At 38.6% G+C, this 21,548-nt stretch overlaps 1 protein-coding gene across 1 annotated transcript in view; it reads left to right on the forward strand.

Moving 5' to 3' along the window:
- Positions 1–2,456: 2,456 nt before the first annotated feature.
- Positions 2,457–21,548, forward strand: part of KIF20B (kinesin family member 20B) — a 33,074-nt gene continuing 13,982 nt past the window's right edge. The window contains exons 1-19 of the mRNA XM_026051634.1: positions 2,457–2,612; positions 3,071–3,157; positions 3,257–3,373; positions 3,566–3,704; positions 3,916–4,100; positions 6,861–6,909; positions 7,255–7,449; positions 7,830–7,941; positions 8,388–8,459; positions 8,923–9,069; positions 10,458–10,620; positions 11,636–11,884; positions 12,696–12,835; positions 13,275–13,422; positions 14,077–14,344; positions 14,789–14,850; positions 15,074–15,193; positions 16,700–16,862; positions 20,157–21,369. Of these exons, the coding sequence (XP_025907419.1) occupies positions 2,457–2,612; positions 3,071–3,157; positions 3,257–3,373; positions 3,566–3,704; positions 3,916–4,100; positions 6,861–6,909; positions 7,255–7,449; positions 7,830–7,941; positions 8,388–8,459; positions 8,923–9,069; positions 10,458–10,620; positions 11,636–11,884; positions 12,696–12,835; positions 13,275–13,422; positions 14,077–14,344; positions 14,789–14,850; positions 15,074–15,193; positions 16,700–16,862; positions 20,157–21,369 (3,785 nt within the window). The remainder of the gene's footprint in view (positions 2,613–3,070; positions 3,158–3,256; positions 3,374–3,565; positions 3,705–3,915; positions 4,101–6,860; positions 6,910–7,254; positions 7,450–7,829; positions 7,942–8,387; positions 8,460–8,922; positions 9,070–10,457; positions 10,621–11,635; positions 11,885–12,695; positions 12,836–13,274; positions 13,423–14,076; positions 14,345–14,788; positions 14,851–15,073; positions 15,194–16,699; positions 16,863–20,156; positions 21,370–21,548) is intronic.

Raw genomic sequence — 21,548 nt, forward strand, 5'->3', positions numbered from 1 at the left:
CTAACGGACTCCGGCAGCCCCCGCTAGGCCCGGCCAGGACCCGCCACCACCCGCGCTAGCCCCGCCGCCTTACCGCGCTCCGCTCCGCCTCCGCCGTGCGTGGCCCAACGGCCGCGCCATCGCCAACGGCCCCAACGGCGCCAACGGCCGCCCGAGGCGGCGGCGGCCCCGCGCAGCAGAACCCGCAGGGCCACCGCCCCCCCCCCGTCCGGACTACATTTCCTATCGTGCCTTGCGCTGTTGGCTCCTCCCCTTCCCAGCGTGCCGCGCGGCGCCGCGCGCTGCCATTGGGCGGATTTGAAAAGAGCCCGCGGCGGCGGCGGCCGTTGCTCAGCGGCGGCGGCGCGGGCAGGTGAGGGCCGCGCGGGCGGCGACCCCGGCGTCTCGCGGCGTGTCGGCCTGGGACCGCGGCGGCCTCGCGGCGTGTCGGCCTGGGACCCGGACCGCCTCGGTGGGGACTGGGGGAGGCGCTCGCTGTCCGCAGCCGGGCCCGCCGTGACCGCAGCGGGAGCAGCGGCTCCGGCCTTGCTGTTCGTGGCCCTCAGAGACGGGAGGAGGGGGCGAAGCCTCGACGGACTCGCATCCCCCGGGAGCCGCCCGGCCTCTTGCCTGCCGGGAGCCCCACGCGGTCTGGGTGGTGCTGCCGCCCTCCTCCTTTTCCTCTGGCTCGTTCCCCTTTCGCCAGAGCTTGTAGCGCTCTGACAAAGAGCAAGTGAAATACCGAAGGTGACCTGAGTCCCACGGCGGAGGGAGGTGGGTGCTTGTGTCTTGAGGTTGTGCTGTCAATCAGATGTCACCAGCCAGAGGCCACGTGTGTACACTGGGGCTTTCAGTCTAGGCTGGGAGTAGCAGAGTGCTGTGTGTACCCTGGCATCCAACTCGGGCTCTGAGTAGCAATGAATGTTTGCCTTCCGCTCCTAAAGTGAGGTGTGGAATGAGAGCATGATCTTGGCAATGGCTAGTTGGAAAGAAGTGTATATGTAAAGCAAACAGAATATCAGTTTTCTGGTTCCTAACAAAGCCTGACTAAATTTTTTTTTTTAAACTTCTAGCTGATGAATAATGCTTCTCGATTATGCCAGCACAGATATTTCCTTCTGGTTATAGCTTATTCTCAGGTCAATATTTAATCAAACTGTGCTAATATTTCAGGCCTAGTTTCTCCCTGTCTTTATTCTTGTCACACAACTGATCAAAGAGCTATGAGTTAGAAGAAACAAAGCAGTGTTTTACTTCCAACCCACAGCTCTCCTCCATGTCCAGGTCCCACAACTGTGGGAAGCCATGCAATAGTTAGCCTAAGGCAGCGGGCTTTGTGGAGATTAGCTATAAACAGTTTCTGATAGGTTATCCCAAACTTAATAAACCTATAATAATCTATAATAAATCTAATTTTATCTATAAAAAAACTCCAAAGTCACAGCTATATTTCACAGGAAGAAGAAATAAAGGCATAAATCTGTCACGATATTCTTTTAGAATACAAGTCACTAATGGCTGTAAGGAGTATGACCCTGCTATAAGAGGATGGAAAACTGCAATGGATCTAACCAGATCTGCCTCAGGGCAAGAACTGCCTTGCCTTCCTGGTGGTAGATTGGGTGGTGGGTTTAGTTTTCTGTCTGCAGTTGTGCTATCTCTGGAAAGATTTTAATGCTGCTAGGTGCTCTAGTTTACTTTGTCTAGTGTGCCCATGGCTGCAGTTGATCTGCCTGAGAAAAAAGGAGGGGATGGAAAGAAATGTTTCTAGAGTTGATCTAACTTTTCATAGGTTTTATGTTAAAATTTTACCTGTTTATTTTCTATTACCATTGAATTAATTTTACTTTGGTGTAGCAAATGTTCATTGCCCTAGCTCTGAGATGCTCAAAAGTCCATAGCTTATGGAGGAAAAAAAATGAATTACTGATCAAATGACTGGAGTAATAACTTGTATTCTGACATAATTTTTGAATGTTAGATTTTGGAGTGTCTTCTTTTGGAGTTTTGCCTTGCATTAAGTTAGGTTGGCCTATCCATACAGTACCAACTATATATTTTGTCCTACATAGCAAGCATGAAGTTTGAGTTACTCTAGCAATGAGTAAATATAAGCACTAGGATAATTAAGAGGCTTTGGAGGAACAGAACTCCCTATTTTTTAATTATTTTTTTCTTAAAAAAAGACACTAAGCATTTCTCTCTGACACTATGGTTTTAGTAATATAGGAATAGTATATGCCAATATTTTTCTCTAGTAAACTCTTCCTCCTTATTGAAAGAAGGATTTCCATTCCTGTTTCTGTTTGATGCAAGCCCCTAATTCCTCAATATCAGAAACTTTCTATACAAACTATGAGCAGGATTAAAAAAAGTTTTTTGTTAAAGAAATAGCAGCATTTGCTTAGTTTCAGACTGACTTTTCTGCAAGCTATGTGGACAGACAGAAAAAAAATTTCATTGTATCATCCTGCAGGATGGAATCAGCTTGGGATCGAGAGAAAAATTTCAGACCATCCTATATTGCTAGTGTTGAGCTGCCTGAAAGAACAGGACCAGTAAATGTGGAAGACATTAAAGCAGATCTCTCTGATGAATTTTCTTTGGTTTCTTCAAGCTCAGACATAAGCCAGGTAAGAAAGCTAGCGTTTACTTTGCCCGATGCCCAAATGAAAGAACTAAGTTATGTTTAATTTGTTTTTATTCTGAAGGAAATAAGTGGGGATAGGTGACATTGTTACGATGGATACACATAACGTATCAAAGCAATTTCTCGTGCATATGCTTAATGCTATTTCAGAGCAACTTAATTACAGAATGTTTTTATGGATTTCATTCTTGATTTATAACTGACCTGAATATATTGTGTCCACTGCAAGACTGTTGTAAAACTTTAAGTTATTACAATGGATTTTTGTACAAGCCCAAGCACTTCCACTGATGGTGAATTACTTCACCTTTGCTTTCTGCATCAAGTAAATGCAAGCCTTGCTCCATACTTACATCTGATGTAATTAACCCATTCTTAACATGCTGATTGAGCACAGTATCTAGTCACATTGCCAGTCATTTCTTTCTCTTTATATTTTAGAGAAGCAGTTTGGAGTCTAAGGGACATATTCAAGTTTGCCTTCGCATTAGACCATTCACCTCACTAGAAAAAGAAAATGAATCTCAGGTGTGCCATTTCTTTAAGAATACCTCAGTCCTGCCCCCCCAAAATAAGATGGACTCCTCATGGCTTTTTATGCTTCTATTTTGTGCTATCATTTAATAGGATTGTGTTTCACTTGAAGACTCGACCAGCATCGTACTGAAACCCCCCAAAAACTCTTTGAGTCGGCTTAGTGAAAAGACTGCTGGACAGCTGATACAGAAGTTCACTTTTTCACGAGTAAAAGCATTATCTTAAGTTTTTAATTCCTAAATGAATTGCTGAATTATTGTTGATTAATACCAAGCAAACTAGAAACTTAAATTGTGGATATACTTTAAGACTGTAAATGTATAGAATTTCTGACTTAAAAACCTCTAATGATGACTAAACTAAAATGAAGACGTTAATCAATTTCTTGCTAATGCTTAGGTGTTTGGACCTGAAACAACTCAAGAGGAGTTCTTTGAAGGTACTATGAAGCAACCAGTGCAAGATTTCTTAGAAGGATATAATCGTCTTGTTTTTACGTATGGTGTTACAAATGCTGGAAAAACCTACACGTTCCAAGGTATGAATAGCAATAGTGGGGTTTCCCTCTCCTCCCTAACACCTGAATGGTGTATGTGTTCTTTAAAATTTCTCATATCTAGAGGGTACAAAGTTTTGCTTCAGGTGGTAACTGTCCTACAAGTCTTCAACTGTGCCTTAAGATTAGAATCTTATCTTTATCTTTATTTTCACATCATGAGAGGTTTGGATCCTTTGTATGCTGCTTACAGGTACAGAAGATGATGTTGGTATTCTGCCAAGGACTATGGAAATGTTGTTTAAAAATATTCAAGGAAAGCTATACACAGCAATGGATCTCAAACCCCACCGGTGTAGAGATTATATAAAGCTGACTAAAGACCAAGTGAGAGAAGAAACTGCTATTAAAAATTCAATACTTCGTCTAACTAAAGAGGTAAGAGGATTGTTTCATTCTCTGACCATGAATATGGTCATCTACAGATAGCTCAGTGTTTCCTTCTTCATTCCTCATTGCGAAGAGGCTCTCCACTTTTGAGCGTGGATGTTTATTAAAATTAATAGCAGCAAAGCAAGCAGGGAAACTGCTCCTTAAACAACTGTCTGCCTTGTAGGAATTTAGCAAGATGCCCTTGCTTTTGAGGCTATTTCCTCTTTCTGTCTGGTATAGTGCCATTCAAGGATGCTAAAAATAGAAGTCGTATTGAAAAGAGAAATAAACCAAGTGAATCTCAAAGGTTAAATCAAATTGTGGATTTTATTTTCAAATCCGTCACACTAATCATTACTGAGTAGCCTTAAAATCCTATATTCTATAGAACATAAGTGTATTCCATAGAACATAAGTGTAATGTCTGGAATTTTTGAGATGATTTAGCCTAATTACAATTTTAGGAGACTTGTCTTATATGCTCATACTTTTTGATGTTTTTAATTTGGAAGTGAAAGGAACACTAAAATTGAGCAGATAAAAACTGAAATGAGAAAGGAATTCTGGTCCTTGACTTTGCCTCCATGAAAAGGCTGAGGCATTTCCCAGGGGCCTCCTGGGTTTTGTTGGGGTATTCTGCTGTTGTGCGTTGGAATATATCTGCTATTTTGATCTTACCCATGATTTGAATGTGAACTTCTGCCTTCCACACTGCAGATGGCAGTAAAACTCTTAAAAACAATATATTCGCATCTGTGAGAAGAAAGAAAAACAATTTCCATCTTTTTAATTGGCAACTTATTGCAATTAAGGATATTTAAATCTCTGAAGTTGCTCAGCCAAAGCTTTTGATTACCTTACTCCATAAATAAAAGGATGTCTGTGTTTTCTCTAGATGCACTTTTAACCTTTTTTTTTAGGGTGATACAACTCAGTTAGCTGAGTGGCCCATTTAGTACATTATTCAAAAAGTATTAATATGGATTTCTCACTCTTAATTTACAAAAAATATCATTGTTAAACCAGTGAAAGAAGAAGACTTGACATGCAGACTTTGGATGAAATATTCTGGCTTCTCCCAGAATGTGTAAGCTCACTTTCCCTGGTAAAAGTCTGATTTAGTCAGAAAATTTTTTGATTTACTTTGAACAATGATTTGAGTTTGGGAAGTGAACATGTGGTTTCATTTCGACATCTAAGAAGTCTTGAAAAAGCAAAGCAGAACTTGAGATGGCAAACTCCATCCTGTACCCTTGCAGGAACAAGCAAGAAGCACTGTTGAGTTTGCTTAATATTTTCTTCCTTTCATTTCTAACTAAAGCCTCAAATCTTTAGTCCTTTGTGTTCCCTTCCTCAAAGGTGGTGTTTATCCAGCTGCTGTGGTTGGAGGCAACAGGGATCTTTGGATATTTAATAAATTTATAGTATTTGATTTTTAAAAACCTGAGGTCATACATCTTGCTATAGAAACAAAAAAACCTCTACTGTTGTTGGTAACAACATGTTGAATATGCAGCATTATTTTCTAACTTCCCAAGTTTTAGATATTCTAAACATGCTACAAATTTCTATAATATGTAGCTTCAGAAAACTTGTAGCTACATAAATATTTAATGCCTCACTAGCAGTAAGTTAGTTGAGAGAAACTGTAATGGCACGCAGGTTTCTAACATCTCCTCTCTTATTAGACAAAGGAGCAACAAAGACTGCCTTGTCTACTCTTAATTTTTAAGGATTTCAGAGAAATCTCTTGTGCACATGCTGGAATGCAAGCTGTACAAAACTGATCTGGGTTGACAGAGAGCATAGGAATGAAGTAAAGGAGATAGAGACCTACTAGCAGATTCTGTTGCAGAGTAGATGGAGAATATTGTGGCACTTGGTCTAGTGTGTAAATTCTTCATAAGAGCAAGACCTCTTTCACTTTTGTTGCATCTAATAGGGGTAGGTTTGGGAATGCTTTGTGTGTGTAAAGCTGAAGTTCTTAGAAGCTTTGATATAAACACTTCGTTGTTTCATGAATCTTTTGATGAGATCTAGCTTTGTATGTAATGTGCTTATGGCAATACACAGAGAAATATGTGGGTTTCTTTGTCTATTTAAGTATAATGATGGGTGGATTGATCACAACTCTCTGCATTCTATCTTAAACTAGCAACTGAGTGCATATATAAATCTCTACCTCAGAAGGTGACTTTCTCTTTTCAGAGCTTAGTGGTGATTTCAGCTGTGGAATGCTACTATAGCTTATGTTATGAGTTAACTAGTTGCATATCTAAACTCTTCATGAGCAAGTGTTTGAGTTTTACTGCTGTCTGAGGATTGAACTTGCAAGCCACAACACCCAGAAGTCTTGAAACAGCAGAACAATAGCCATTTTGGGAGACTAGATTCATTAGAAGTTTAACATGGAAACTCTAACTGGCCCATGACAAGTCATACTGCTCCTGTGTGCTCCATACGGCTTCTGCTCCATGCTGCTTCTGTCCTCTAAATCCAGTTTTCAGTTGGATCGATTAAACTGAAATGATGTCCCCTGGAATAGGACCTGATGTGAGGGAAGTATGAGGGAAGATGTGAGGTAAGAACAGCCCTTCTAGTGGGAATGTGTGACTGCACTGAAGTAGGCACAGGGTGCAGCCAGCATCTTTCCTTTACCATATATTGTATCTATGCTGTGCAACTACACTGTAGAACAACAACTGTTAATGATGGATTATTTTTACTGTTGCCAATGCATCTTAAAGTCTTTGTTCTCTTTTGTAGGGAGAGCATCAATATAGCACCCAAAGCAAAGCCCCAGTTGATTCTAAAGGTATGCTTAATATCACAGAATCCAACCCAAGCTAATAATAAATGATATGAAAACCTGGTGAGGAAAGGTATTTCCACTTGGATTGTGGTCTTAATGTTCCCCTGAGAGGCTTATTTTTAGCACTTTATTTACATTTAAAAACTTAAAGCCCATAAATAGTATTTCATCAAATACCTATTTCATTAAATATTTGTTTTACTCTTCTTTAGTCCCCTAATTAAGGAAGCTCTGTGCAATTGCATTTGCAGCTAAAATCATTGACACTGTAGAATTTCTGTACCAATATAAGATAAAAATCCAAGATACTTTGTTTGTAGGTTTGTAATAATTTCTACTTTTTGACAGGTTTGAAAGAAGTTGTAAAAGAATTGGAGCAATCCAGTCCAAGTAGGGAGAATTACATGAAATTTTCTGTCTGGGTTTCATTTTTTGAGATTTACAATGAAAGCTTTTATGACTTACTGATTCCAATATCAAATGACAAGAAGAGAAAAACATTACGTCTTGCGCAAGATGTCAAGGGATGCTCTTATGTAAAAGGTGATTAGAACATATTGCAAATACTCAAACCTAGCTGTGGAAACTTCTGTTTTTCTGTTACAAGAGGTGTGTTTCTTTCCAGATCAGAAACTCTAACTGGCTTTACTGTAGCACTATAAACTTTTGTCTTGAATATAAAAGGTGGCAGACTGTGTAGATATAAGTATTTGTGGGTGTATACAAATAATATACACATGTGTACATATTGTATTGCATGATATACTTGTCCTTCCTTTCCCGTGGGAGGGAAATATTGATCCTCTTCATCATAAGTCTACTCAAGACATAAAAACTATATATGGTGTTTAGTGTATAGGTGTCTCCTATTTGCTTCAGCCTTGCTAACTATATTTACAAGATGATCGTTTTTCTTCCCAAAGATCTGCAGTGGGTTCAGATTTCTGATTCTAAAGAAGCTTTTAGACTTCTAAAACTGGGCTTGAAACACCAGAGTATTGCAAGCACAAAACTAAATACTACTTCTAGCAGAAGGTGAGAAAAACATTGACTATGGTGGTTTGGGGGAGATTGAGAAACTGAGATATAAATACAAAGCTCTAAATATCTTAGGTTTTGATTCTGAAAGCCTGTAATAGTATGTGACCCAATGTTTTGAGCCGAAAGGATTCAATCATGCCACAGGATGAACATGCATAAAAGCTTAAAAGCATTCTTTAATATTCTCCTTCAAGTAAAAATGCTTGGCTGCTTTCTATTTAAGTGTCAATTTCTGCTGTAATATGAAAGCTTGATGCTTCATCTTGCATAAAAAAAAAATTACAGAAGGTCTTTTTAAAAAACTTGTATTGAAATTGAATGAGTAAATACTTGAATATGTTGACAGATTCTGTGAAGGCTTGAACAGATGTTCTAGGGATTAAAGACTATGAAGATATTGGTCTTATTTCATCTCAGCCATCTTAAACTTTTCCTTTCAGTCATAGCATATTCACAATTAAAGTATTAAAGATTGAAGTTTCGGAAGCACCACGAGTGACACGAGTCAATGAGTAAGTTGAGAGCTGAGTCTCCTTTGTTTCCTATGTTGATGTTGCTAGCTTGTCTACCATTCTCTACACTGCTGCAGTAATACTGTGCTATATATGCATCAGATACCCATAGCAGTCATGCACAAATGGTGGTGTCCCCACTTTGTGAACTTGTATGGTGCTTGGTCCTCTATTGTAAGCCACCAGATAGTGTTATTCTACACTCCTCTCGTTCAGGAGGAGATTCCTGTAGTCAACAATACTCAATTTCAGGTCTTGTACAAGTCCTCAGAAGGAAGATGATGTGAAAGTAGTATTGAAAGGGATGGAGGAGTTTGTAGTTGAGTACCAAGAATTTTTTTTTTCTGCAAAAACTAACTACAGTGAAAATTGAATAGTGTTTTCACACTTTTCAAGTGTGGCGGAGAGAAAAAAAAAAAAAAAAAAAAAAAGAAAAGAAAATCACATTCTTATCTGTTTTCAGATTGTCTCTTTGTGATCTTGCTGGTTCCGAAAGATGTACCAAGACACGGAATGAAGGTGATAGATTAAAAGAGAGTGGAAATATAAACACCTCTCTTCTAATTCTGGGCAAGTGTATAAATGCGCTCAAGAACAGTCAACAGTCAAAGTAAGTAATCTCTATTAATTAGCTCTATTTTCTCTTAGTGGATATTGTACTGTCCTGACTGTACTCCTCTACAAAATACATTGGCTGCTGAGTTGAGCCCCACTTTTCCTTCTGCCCCCCCACATCAACACTCTTACTTCTCTCCCATATGTAACTAGCTACATGCAGCCTATGCACTATTTAGGCTCTAGCTTTAGTGACCTAAATGAGACTGAAGTTATGCAGATATGTGTGCTAGCTGTTTAAGTGGTGCAATATTATAGTCACATTTGGGCATAACAGTCCAAGGAGAGCTTTCTGCATGGGTTCTAATTTGACAGACTATCCCCAAAATTAAAATAACTCCCAGTCAAACTGCTGCTGACTCTGCCTATTGTGTTTTCCCAAATTCATTTATATCATAATATGGTTCCTGACAGCTTATGCAAAGGCAATAACGCTTCAAAAGCAGATAAAAACCTTTCATATAGCTTATGTTCCTGTTAACTCTAACATCTGTTGAGTTTACCGTCTTGTTTCCTTCCTATTGCTGTTAGATGAGACAGATGCACTAAAAATAGCTAATTGTTAAAAAGTTGCGAACATACTAGGATCAGAAACAAAAAATCCAAATATTTTGGAAGTTTTAAACAATACCAAACAAATGTTCTTAAGGTATTAGCAAATGCATCTTACAGGCTGAGTAGAAAGCAGTAATAGTCTTAAAATGACTGTTCGACGTTAAAACGTGCACCATATGTGGTGCTCTAACCAGAGTGTCACTTTGGAGTTCTGTACTGTTATTTGTGCAACTGAACACTGTCATACGTTTGAAATACAGGTGACCCACACAGCAGCAACTATGTTTAGTTGCATTTTGGGAATTTTCATCTACTTCCTATAGACATCCAAACATCTACCACCAGCTAAATTCAATGACACAGCTCCTGGTTTAGGAAATACTGGGGGCTAGAAATATGTTTTGGGAAGAATTTCCATGCTTGGTTTATATTAATAGTGCTGTAGGGACACTTGCTGTTCTTCTTTCTAGGAGATCAGATAGGTCACAGACTCCTATCCCTCAGTATTAAAATACTATTTGCCTGGAGCTAAATAGGTCCCTTTCACTAATGCAATAAAGAAAAGAGAAGATAGAATATGGCCTACCTAAGTTTAAATATTGGATATACTCTTGATTTAAGTGCTTGCATTGATTGTGTTATTGTAGCCTGTCAGAAATTATAATGCTAAATAGCAATCTAAACAGCTATGCAAACTACTATGCAGTCTCTTTACAAATGTCAGAAGGCAACTAAATTTAAAGGCTATTGCTCCTGGGTGGTATAAATATCTTGAATATTGACTGGAAGCTGTCTAATTTCTGATCATCTGTTTTTTGTCTTCTAAAGGTTGCAACAGCACATACCATTTAGGGAAAGTAAACTAACTCATTTCCTTCAAGGTTTCTTCAGTGGAAGAGGGAAGGTATACATGATAGTAAATATAAGCCAGTGTGCTTCAGCATATGATGAAACGCTCAACGTGCTCAAGTTCTCTGCCATCGCGCAAAAAGTAAGCGTGCTGTAGTCATGGTGCTGATCATGCCTTTATTGGCCTTAAGGGGAAGGGTCCTTCCTTTTTAAGGACATGAATCTTCTTGCTAACTTTGGAATCTCTTATGTTTGTGTGTGTGTGTATGTATATATAAAAACATATATATTATATATATAAAAAATATATATATGTGCATGTGGTGGCTTTTGTTTTTGTTGGTTTGTTTTTGGCAGACTTGATATCCTTGTATAGCTATTAGACTATGCTATAAGGAGTACCCTTTTTGAATGACCAGCATTTCCAGCTAAAAAATCCAATTTTGACAAACTTTAACAGACTTTAGAGGAAGTTTTCTGTGATTTTTTTTTTTTAAAATGTTCTTCTACTCATAACATATCCCTATCAGGGAGAGTACTGCTAGCTGTGTTAGTATGCTAGTGTTATCCTGCTCATCTCTGGTACTGAGAAAACAAATTGAGCAGGAAAAAGGGGTGTGAAAGGACCTTTATGTCTTAAGAGGTTTTGGTGGGAAAGTGGATATTAGCAGAATATGTAAGAGTGAATACAGTATGGTGCGACCCAAATGAAATTTGCTTCAGTCTTTAAAGGAAGCCATGGAAAAATATGTGTTGAAAGCTAATGTGGTCGTAGATACCTTTGGGAGGTGGACTCATGTAAGCAGGTGAAGTGGAAAACTAGAGGGAAAAGAATGTGAAGGTGACATGATTGTGCAAGAAATAGGATTTGTAGGGGGCTATTGAGTTGTTTGTAGCTAGGAGAAATACAAACCCCTTGTGGAAGAGGTAGCAGCCTCCCTGTGGGCTGTCAAGCTCATTCAGCTTGGTGCTTCAGGAATAAAAAGGGTTGGATGCACAAATGACTGCTCAGTGTTCTAGCTGGAAACTGGTATAACGGTGATTCTAAACAGTGTGCACAGGGGATATATAGGGAAGTGCAGGTGTTTCTTGGAAGAACCAGGCAAGAATTAAGAAATGCTTTTTTCTTAAATAGCTGTTATTTTTTTTCTGAGTAGGTTTTAGTTCTGGACAACTCTGTTCTTCCCCAAGATCAGTCATTTTGCCAAAAATCTGCAAGAGATTCATCACTTAGTGACACTCAAATGCCTATAACAAGGAAAAGAGCTACAATCCTTTGGGACAGAAGCTTGGAAGATGTGATTGAAGGTGATGATGAGATGGAAGAACAGCAGAGTATGTCAGGAGAAGAAACAGAACAGAAATATGAAGAAAATAAAGTTGTTATTGGAAAGGAAGAATATATGGTATGTGCTAGGTTTCTTTAAGAAGGAGCATAGCACAATTTTAAAGCAGCGTATTCTCCCTGTTACCCTGCATTTCCCCTGCTCCTTCCAATCGCCTTCATTCTTTCCAAACCAGAGTTGTGAACTGAAAGTAGGATTGCTCGTGGCTTATTGTAGGAAGCTTGCAGCAAATGCTTGTAAAGCCAGAGTAGAAGAATGAGAATTGCAGACTTGTTTTTCTCTGCTATTAGTAACTTGTGATCAGTACAGAGTGAGGAATATCTGTTTTTATGCAAAACAAGTATCTTTTGTCAGTTTCATGTTTAAAAAAAAAAAAAAACGAAAATACTTTTTAAGTGGAACAGTTTTGATCTATTTTGGACTAGTGCTTGCTTAAAGCCCTTCCAAAGAAGGCAGAAAGGACAAAAGAGAGGGCTGGAGGGCGTTTGAAAAATTTCCTTAATATCACCTAGGAGGGGGTACTTTTTAAAAAGACATTAGATCATTTAGTGCTTAAACGTGACTTTTCAAATATGAAACTTCAATTTTCAGGACGGGGAGAAGAAAAGGGATGGGGGAAAAAAAAAGAGAGAGAGAACACTCAATGTTTCCTGTACCTGCCTGTGTGTGCAGACTTTTAAAATTTTTGTGCCAGTAACAAACACTACATTTGGATTTGGTAACGAATGCTTCTGCTCATCAGATAATGAGAGGAATGGAAGAGCAGCTCCCTCAAGATAAGAAGTGTAGTGTTAGTGTTTCAGGAATGGGGGAAATGGTCACTTCTGTGAAACTATTGCTTCAGGGGATTGATGATTGATTGTGATTCCAGACCCTGTTGAGTCTTATAGAAGACTTGAAAAACAAACTTATTGCTGAGAAGAAAGAAAAGCTAATGCTGGAGCTAAAAATTCGTGAAGAAGTGACCCAAGAATTTACCCAATATTTTGGACAGAGGGAAACAGATTTCAAGTAAGTTAACTTCAAGTGCTTATAAATTAATAAGGAGATTTTTTCCTTATTTCTAATAACTTTTTAAGTCTTTCTCTTGAATATAATAAACTATACTTTTCTGCTAGAATTGACAGCTCAATGTATCGGTATCTACTTGAACTCTTAGCTCAGGAATAATCCTCAGTGTGTATGGAATCCATAAGCAACATGTGTTCTTGTTGGGCTGAACTGTGCCAGGGTAAGACCTTTAGGTCTTAGTAGTCAGTGTACTTGTCTCCCACATTTTTGAGCAGAATATAATAAAGCAGAGCTGCTGCACTGGATTGGAAGTATTAGGCTACTGTGTCAAAACACAGAAAAACATTGGTTTTGCCTGTAGGAGGCAAAACCTATTAGTGACTTGTTAACATCACAAAGTAGTTTGATTTTAGCAGACGGTTGTTCTTTCCTGCTGCAGAGAGTGCCTTTCTCGTGAACGGGAACGGCTCGAAGAAGATTCTGAGAGACGTTTGGAAATCTTCAAGGAACTTGTCAATGGTTACACTAAAAGCCTCGATGAGGAAAAACTACAGGATCTCTCTTGCAATGAGCAAGCTGGGCCTCCGGTATTTTATTTTCATTTTGTTTCCCCTAAACCTCTTGCCTGTTACTAACCTCTGGTGTTTGAAGGATTGTTTCAGGGAATTGCATGTTCTATAACTATTTCTGAACAAATAGATCTGTCTTTCATAAGTCTTATGCATAAGCCTATATGGAGTCTTAGTGCCGTAAACCTGCTGTACATTCCCCTTCCTTTCTTCCCCCTCAACACTTTTGGATTGAAATGTGGTGGCATTTACTATATATAAAGCAATTCCAGGAAACTGCAAGTGACTGCTCTTATGGTATAGCATGTTGACATAAGTGCCTATTTAGCTATAAGTTGAGATTTTTTTCTTCATACATAACACTGAGCTAAAGGGCTTCTAGGTGGTTCTTCTCTCCCCTTTCTACTTACAACTGTTGTAGCTACAACTGAAACAATGAGAATTATATGTACAGTAGGTCACTTCAGCTATTTTCTTTTCGTACTATTTAATGATAATAGAATTTTTAGTGCAGGAAAGTTGACAATCAAATAGTACGTGAAACATGATTTTTGAAACTGCTCTTAAACCTCTTATGGTTGATCTCAAAAGGGTCTTCCAATTTTTCTGTAGCAATAGCAGCTATTTTGTTGTCATCTTGCTTTTTCTAAAAAGATACATATTGTCTTTCAGCAAGGAGGATGTAGCATCGTTCAAGACAGCTGCAGTGATCTTGAGGTCATTATTGATTCCCTGCAGAACGATGTCATTGGTATTAAAAAGCAAGCAGAGGCAGCACACAGGTACATTATGTCCCTAGAGGACCCACAGGAGGCTATAGGTTGGCTTGAAAAACAACTAGGAAGGACTACCACTGAGCTAACTAAGACTAAAGAAGAGCTGACAAACAAAACCACTGAACTCATGAAAACTGAAGAAGAGCTGACACAAAAAAGCAGAGGTGAGTTAGGCATAAAAGAGTGCAGAAAGGAAAAAATGAATGAAATGTCTGCAGAATAAAAATAGTTCCGGTGTTTTATCCAATTAAATTGCCTGGGAACCTGTTAAAAATCATGTTACAATTTTAGGATCAAATTGTATATTCAGTGATGGTAACAAGTTAAGTTCTGTGTTATATTTGAAAGCATTCTGAAGAATTCAAGTTGTGAATGTTTTGTTATCTTTTCCAGTGTAAAACCTAGAACAGGGAGTAGTTAGGCAGCAAGTATCTACAAAACAACCTGCTATAGTGTTTCCTAAACAGCTTTTGAAATGTCTTAGAAACCAACGCAAACAAATGATTATTTCTAAAAACAACTCAAATCCTAGAAGATTTAGGGAAATGGTTATTAGGAAAACCATTCCCTGGCTTTTTGCTTGATGCAGCTTCCTGTTCCCATTACAGAGTTTGAAATGCAAATGGCTAAACTGGAAGAGTCTGCAGTGCAACTGAAAGAAGCCACTGAGGTAACCGGTTGTGGGGAGTGCCTGTGGGGAATTCTATTGCACCTCTTGCCTTAAGTCCCTGCTTTAAGTCATATCCTGTTCTGGTAGCTTCACATATGATGGTATGTTTTGTGCCCATTCATGTCAAGCTTAATTTAACTGACCTTACTTGTAACTGCCTAGCATAGCTGAACTTAAAACACTACTTCAGAGGCTGACTGAATTGCTGTTCTTTATCTCCAAGAAAATGAATACCCAGAATAAAAGGATTCAAGAGCTAATGGACATTGTGGAGCAAAAAGATGATGTTATTACAAGACTACAAGATTTGATAACCAATTTAGAAGCAACTGTAAAAGATTATGTAAGTCTTAAACATCTATATTTTCTTCTAAGCAAAAAGTCCATGCTTACAGTGGATTTCACCGTTTTGCAAAGTTGGCACTTCTGTAAGCAATAGATATTAGGTTCAATGGCAACAAGTAGTTGACACTGAAAGCAAACCAGACTTTTAGTGAGAAGTGGTGTGAGGGGAGGAAGATGGTACTTTTAGAAACAGGGCTGTGAAGATTTTTTTGGAAAAGTAGATAAATTAGAGCCTTTCTCAAGAACAAGCTCAGAGCAGGAGGCTTTAAGCAGTAGGACAAGAGATTCTGATGCTGTCTCTTTCCTTCTGTCTGAATGAAAAAGAAGAATGAATGAAGATGTTCCTGCAGCAAGAGGTTAAGTTTGAATGAAGTTAGAAGGGTTAATGTGAGAAACTGTTTGTGCTAACTGGCAACAGGAGTGGTGTGGGCCCTTGGGTAGTGTGTGGTTTCCCCTACCAAAAGAAGAGCACTAGTGCACCAGCCATCCACTCCAGAGTATTTGTATTTCTGCTTTTGATATGATTGATAAACTGGTTGTCTACTAGCTTGTTAGCTACCAAATTGAAAACCTTGGCATAATGTATATAGATTTAAAAAAAATAAAATAGGCGCTTGTGGATTCTTTTGAGGCCTGATGTGAAGTGGCCTGAAAGAATTCAGAGAGCACTTATAAATTCACATTGTCAGTGCTCTGATCACTTATTTTTTCCCTGCAATACTCAAGGTCTTTAGCCTTTTTAATGTCCTACTCCCCCTTTTTGCTCCACTGCAGTTTAGCTTGCTCATAGCATGAATGCTGAAAGGGTGATAAAAGCCATAATGACAGCCACCTATTACGAGTGCTCTTTCCAAGAGTAAGATTCAAACTCTAGTGCTTCTGTGTGACTCTAACACAATCTGAAACTTAAAGCACTGCTGTGAGTCTTAACTTTGTAGATTCCTGAAGTATTATGGATGAGTAATAGAAACTTGGAAACGTTCTCATGACTGACAACTTATGGTCCTGTGAAGAATCAAACTTTCCTGAAGTCAAACTTATAGTCCAAAGTATTGATGGCAGAACTTACAGTGCAACCTGGAAGCTTTTTATCTTCCATGATAAATGTGATCTATTCTCTTGCTGAAGTTGGTTAAAATATCAAACTCTAGTCACCATGACAAAAAAGGGAGGAACTTTTTCAAAAAGCAAACACCTCTACAGGTCAGCGTTTTTTTTACACTATTTTTTGATGTCAGAAATTCTTTTCATGTGGTAAACAAGCTCCTTTCATATGGTGTCCTGAATTTCACAGCTTCCCCAGCTCCTCTTCTGCCTCTGTACTGTGCTTTTAGTATCTGCAAAGGTACTTGCTCTTTAACAGGTGTCTGCATGACTTGTATAGAGGCTGTTAGAACATGTTATGCAGATTATGTTCTAAAAGCATTTGCATATTAAAGCTTAGTAAATCTTCTGGGTGCTCACCTTGTAAAACTTCCAGGTAACTGGTCTTACTTTAACACAGGACAGCACTGTGACTACCATTAAAAGAAAACTGGTAGAGGAGAACACCAAGAGAGTGACTGAAAGCTCCCAGCTCAAGGAATGTGAGGAAACTGTGTTGGAAGTAGGAAAAAAACGTTGCTTGGAAAATAAGCCTACTGTGGAAGAGCCACCTACAAAGAAAGGTACAATTTCTACCACCACTGAACAGGGAATCTTCCAAAAAAACTTGATTCCTGTTCCAGAAAAGAAGCAAAAAGTTGCGAAGCGTAAACTTTATCGTATGAGGAGAAAATCTGCTATGTTAAACTGTACACGTAAATAACTTATGTAAATATTGTTTGCAGAAGGTACTTTTTTATTACTAAGAACTTAAAATAAAAATTGGTTTTTAGATGCTGTTGCCTTTCTGCTGCTTTTCCTTATCTCATACTAGCAGACTTGGCTGTAGGTCTCAAAGTACTCTTAATAGTAGATTCTGTGCTGTATTTGCTGCACTTAGTCCTCTGGGAGGGTAGTATTGTCTGCTCTAGTGCTTTAAAATGGTAGAAATAAGCATCAAAGGTGTCTGACTGTTTGGTCAGTCATATAGTATGTGTTGTAGAAGCTGAAGTTTATCATGGACAGTGTACACAGTGACACTGACCAAGATGGTGCTGACAAAGGGAAAATGCACTCAAATGCAATGAGTGAAAGTGAAGTTTTAACTTAATGTATAGGATGCTCTTGTATAACTGTCACACTTGCATTTCTGTCCTTCTACTTTCCTTGCTTTACCTGCAAGTTTAACAATCTTGTTGCAAGGGGATAAACACAGAAGCTGGAGTCAAGGATCTGTGATGGTAGGGGACAAAGTTATTCCTTTAATAGGGTTTTTATGGGTGAAATTTAGTGCTGTGGGCCTGGCCTGAGCAAGATGTTTATTTGCCATGTCTGCTAACCTTTCACTTGACATGTGAACATAGAGGGACTCCTTCATAGAACTAAGGAAAGGATATACAAAAGGAGAATTGGAATTTCTTTCCCTCCTTTCTTATCTTACTACTGCAAAATAAATTCAAATAGGAAACCTTCTGGGACTTGCCTGGATGAGAACAGGAAAGCAAGATTACAAAAAGCACAAAGCGCTGTCTTCATAAAGGAATAGTATGTTAAAGGGGACTTGCCAGATTCTTTTCATGGGATCACAAAAAAAATGGGGCTGGAGATAATGAATAAACTGGATGCAGAATTATTGTTCACTAGATCTTGCTGTGTAAACCCCTTTAGAGGGATTTAAAATGTCTAAAAATTTTTGGCACAGTATGGAGTAAACTTTTGGTATCCCTTCTCTGTGGAGGGAGAGGAAGCAAGTGATTCAAACAATGCTCAGAATAAACTAACAGCCAGCAGATTCATAAATAGATGCAGCAAGGGCGGCTAGGATGGAGTCTCTAATATTTTTCCCACAATTCTCACCCTTTTATTTCCCCTTTTATGTGAGGACAGTCCTGTAGTGCCAGGACTTGTCTTGTCTGACAGTGTATGTTTTAGAAGTTGAGGTCTCATTCCCTACAAAAAAAAGTACAAGTCAACCCTGGCTAGGATGGTGCTGGCAAAGGAAAAAGGCAAATGTGTTTACCTCTTTTACTAAAAGAGGCAAAATATTGGAGCAGGGTTGACCAGATATGTGGCTAAAGAGGCACATCTGATGTTCATATCACTTATTGGAACAAGACTCTGGTGTAGATGTTCTGGTGTCGATGAGGAAGTTCTGTCTCTGTCTTAAGCATGTCCTTCATTTGCCTCTAACATCTTTGACTGGGATGAGTATTGGAATCTAGCATAATCATTTAATACCCCTAGAATAAATGTCCCAGGGACGAAAAAAAATGAAGCTGATAGTAGACCCTTGAACATATGAGATGGCAGTGAATTGGCTATGATCTTGTACTAGAAGACAATTAAAAATCAGAAATGTGAGAGCTTTTTATTAAGCAAGAAATTAAAAAGGGTAGTTCTGCTCCTGCAAGAAATTAAAGGGGTAACTCTGCTCCTTAACATAGATACTGCTCTTGGAAAGCACAGGTTATGCAGTGAAGTTAAATACCTGTCTCTCCTACCTCTTACTTTCGATAGCCCCAGATATCAGACTTTAACTGAATTGTTAGTTGTTCCATGATGGTGAAACTATAGAATATATTTTATATTTTTTTATATGTACCTGGTATAACAGAACAACAAACAGCTATATTGGAATGGCTTTTTCATAGGAGTTAGATGCCAATGATGCATAGGCAAAGACTATTCAGAGAATGTAAATTACCTTGGCCTGAAGTTAATGTTTTGGACCTTTGAAGTCCTAGAACTTTCCTGCCATGTTCTGGATGTGGCTTCTGGGTTTGTTTCTCAAGACTTTCTGCATAGAAAGCTTCTGGACTCAGTGCCATGTGTCTTGTAGTAATGTTATTCTGCTTTGCTATGTGACTATTGCTGTCAATACAAAGCATCTAGGTTGACTATAAATCCTCTTACAGAAGATCTTATCCTTCTCGCTATGGGTGCTTTGGCTAGGCTCTGTTTTTTTTTTTTTTTTTTTGCCTTAGATCACTAAATTATTATAAACTTTTCTAAAAGAAGAGCAGCTATGTTAGGCCTTAAGTCTAGTATAAGGAAACTGCAGTATTTAATCAGTTTTCTTGGAGCTATGAGATTGGGGATTTGTGTAAAGCCATCTCCTAGAATCAAGTTCTTGGTCTTTTGATTTGGAAAAATGGTTTCATTCCATAATTAATACTTTTACTTATTTACTTAGTGCCTAGCCCAAACGGACAACTTGATAGGTCCAATCAGAAGAGATGCAGAGAGTACTGTGGAATGTGGTCACTTTTAAAAACAATTGATACAATGTGAATTAAGATGAAAAGCACCATTGCTAACATGACTACTTCTTGGTGATGGGTAATGGATGGCTGCTTGTGAAATGCTGGCTCTATTGCGAGGCTGCTGCCATGCACTGCAGGTGCATCTGTGTGCTCAGCGCTGCCTACACGAGGGGCCTGCCAAGCTCCCTCTTGCTGTAGTTACAGTGCTTGGCATCTTCCCAAAATATGTGGTTGTAATAGCCTTGGGATTAAAGAGAAACCTGTGAGGGAGGGCATAGCATGCATGTTATTTGGGGAACTTAGAAATAGACTAAAATCAGAGTATGAAAGAAGCTTTTCAGAAAAATATTCTCCCCCTTAATTCATTCTACATTTAAAGCCAATAGATTAAAGGGAATAAAATATAACTATAGCTAGTGAGTGTTACTACATATGGTGTATATATATGCACTATACTACATATATATAAAATATATATATGCTGTCAATACAAAGTGAAGTTTGAACAGAACCAGGGCAGGCTCTTTGAGACCATTGAAGGCCTTTTGCTGCAGGTTGTGTCTAAAAGATTAAACTAGAGTATTGATTTAACCAACCTAAGCTGTATATTTTTAGGCGCTGTTAAAGAATGTTGGGAAGATGATTTGCTAGAGCAAGAGAGAACTAAGCACATGAAACAAAATACTTTGGAGAACTGTGCAGAAATAGCAGAACCAAGGGGAAGAACTGAAACCTTGGAATCTGAGTTAGCTGCACTGGAAGAACAATACAGAAGAGAAAAGGCTGAAAAAGAAAAGCTTGTCAGACAGGTGACAAACTTAGGCTATGACCTCTCTGCCTCAGAAGAAACAGCATCTAGTCTGAGGGAGGAACTTCAGCAGTGTCGAGATAACTATCAAGAAGCTATGTCTGAATTAAGAAAACAGAAAGCTATAAATAAGGAACAGGAGGAAAAGATTGTTCTCTTACGTAAGGAAGTAGAATGTGCCAACCAAAATATAATTGATAAAGTGTCACAAATAAAAACAATGCAGTCCAAAGTAGGTGATCTATGTAAATATTGCATAGAGTCTCATCCTATGGATGTTGATTTGACTGACCTAAAGGATGTCTTAGAATCTCAAAAAGATGAACCAGAGAGATCTCAAGCTGGTCCTTTAGACGTGCAATCCTGGGTGGCTTCTACAGAAGACGTGAGACGGGACAGCTCCTTTCACTGCAGCATTGAAGGCATTTGGGAAGAATGCAAAAAAATTATTAAGGCTTCCTCACAGAAAAGTCAACGAATTCAAGAACTGCTCCAACAAGTGGAAAGCTTAAGCAAGGATCTTGTTGAGAGTGAAAGTGATAATAATCAGCTAAAAATAAAACTAAGTGAATTTACAAATCAAGCTACTCTGTCCATAAAGGAAGAAGTTCTTGTGAATCAATTGCAAGAGCAAATTCAGAAGAAAACAGAAGATTCCGTAAAACAGGCTGCTGAACATGATAGAGCAATTGCACAGTTTGAAGAGGAAGTTGCCAGCTACAAAGAAAAGGTGAAAGAGATGGAATGTCTCTTGGAGGATTTTAGAACTAAAGATGACAACAGGACAAATTTAGAACAAGTACTTAAGGAAAAGGAATCTATTATTTTAAATCTAGAAAGTACTGCAGTAGTCGTGCAAGAGCAATGTGCTAATTCAGAAAAGAAGTTGAAAGAATTAACTGATCAGGAAATAAATCTGAAGGATCAAGTTGTGCAACTGAAGAACAGCTTGGAGAAGATGAAACATTCTCTTCAGGAAAAAGAGAAAAATGATAAAGAGAAGGCACAATCCACAGAACTGTAAGTAAATACTGATATAACTCAGTCCTCTGAGAAGTGATCTGAGATAAAAGTACCTTCTGTGAGTGCTGCTTCCATAATAAAGTTTGCATGCTTATCAACGCTGTTAACTAAACTGCTTCTTTAAGAAGTTCTGATGTGTTTCTCAAAACTTATTTGTATATTTTGCTTGCTTTTCC

Source organism: Nothoprocta perdicaria, unplaced genomic scaffold, assembly GCF_003342845.1.
Source record: "Nothoprocta perdicaria isolate Ctin4 unplaced genomic scaffold, notPer1 scaffold_111, whole genome shotgun sequence".
Classification (NCBI taxonomy): domain Eukaryota; kingdom Metazoa; phylum Chordata; class Aves; order Tinamiformes; family Tinamidae; genus Nothoprocta; species Nothoprocta perdicaria.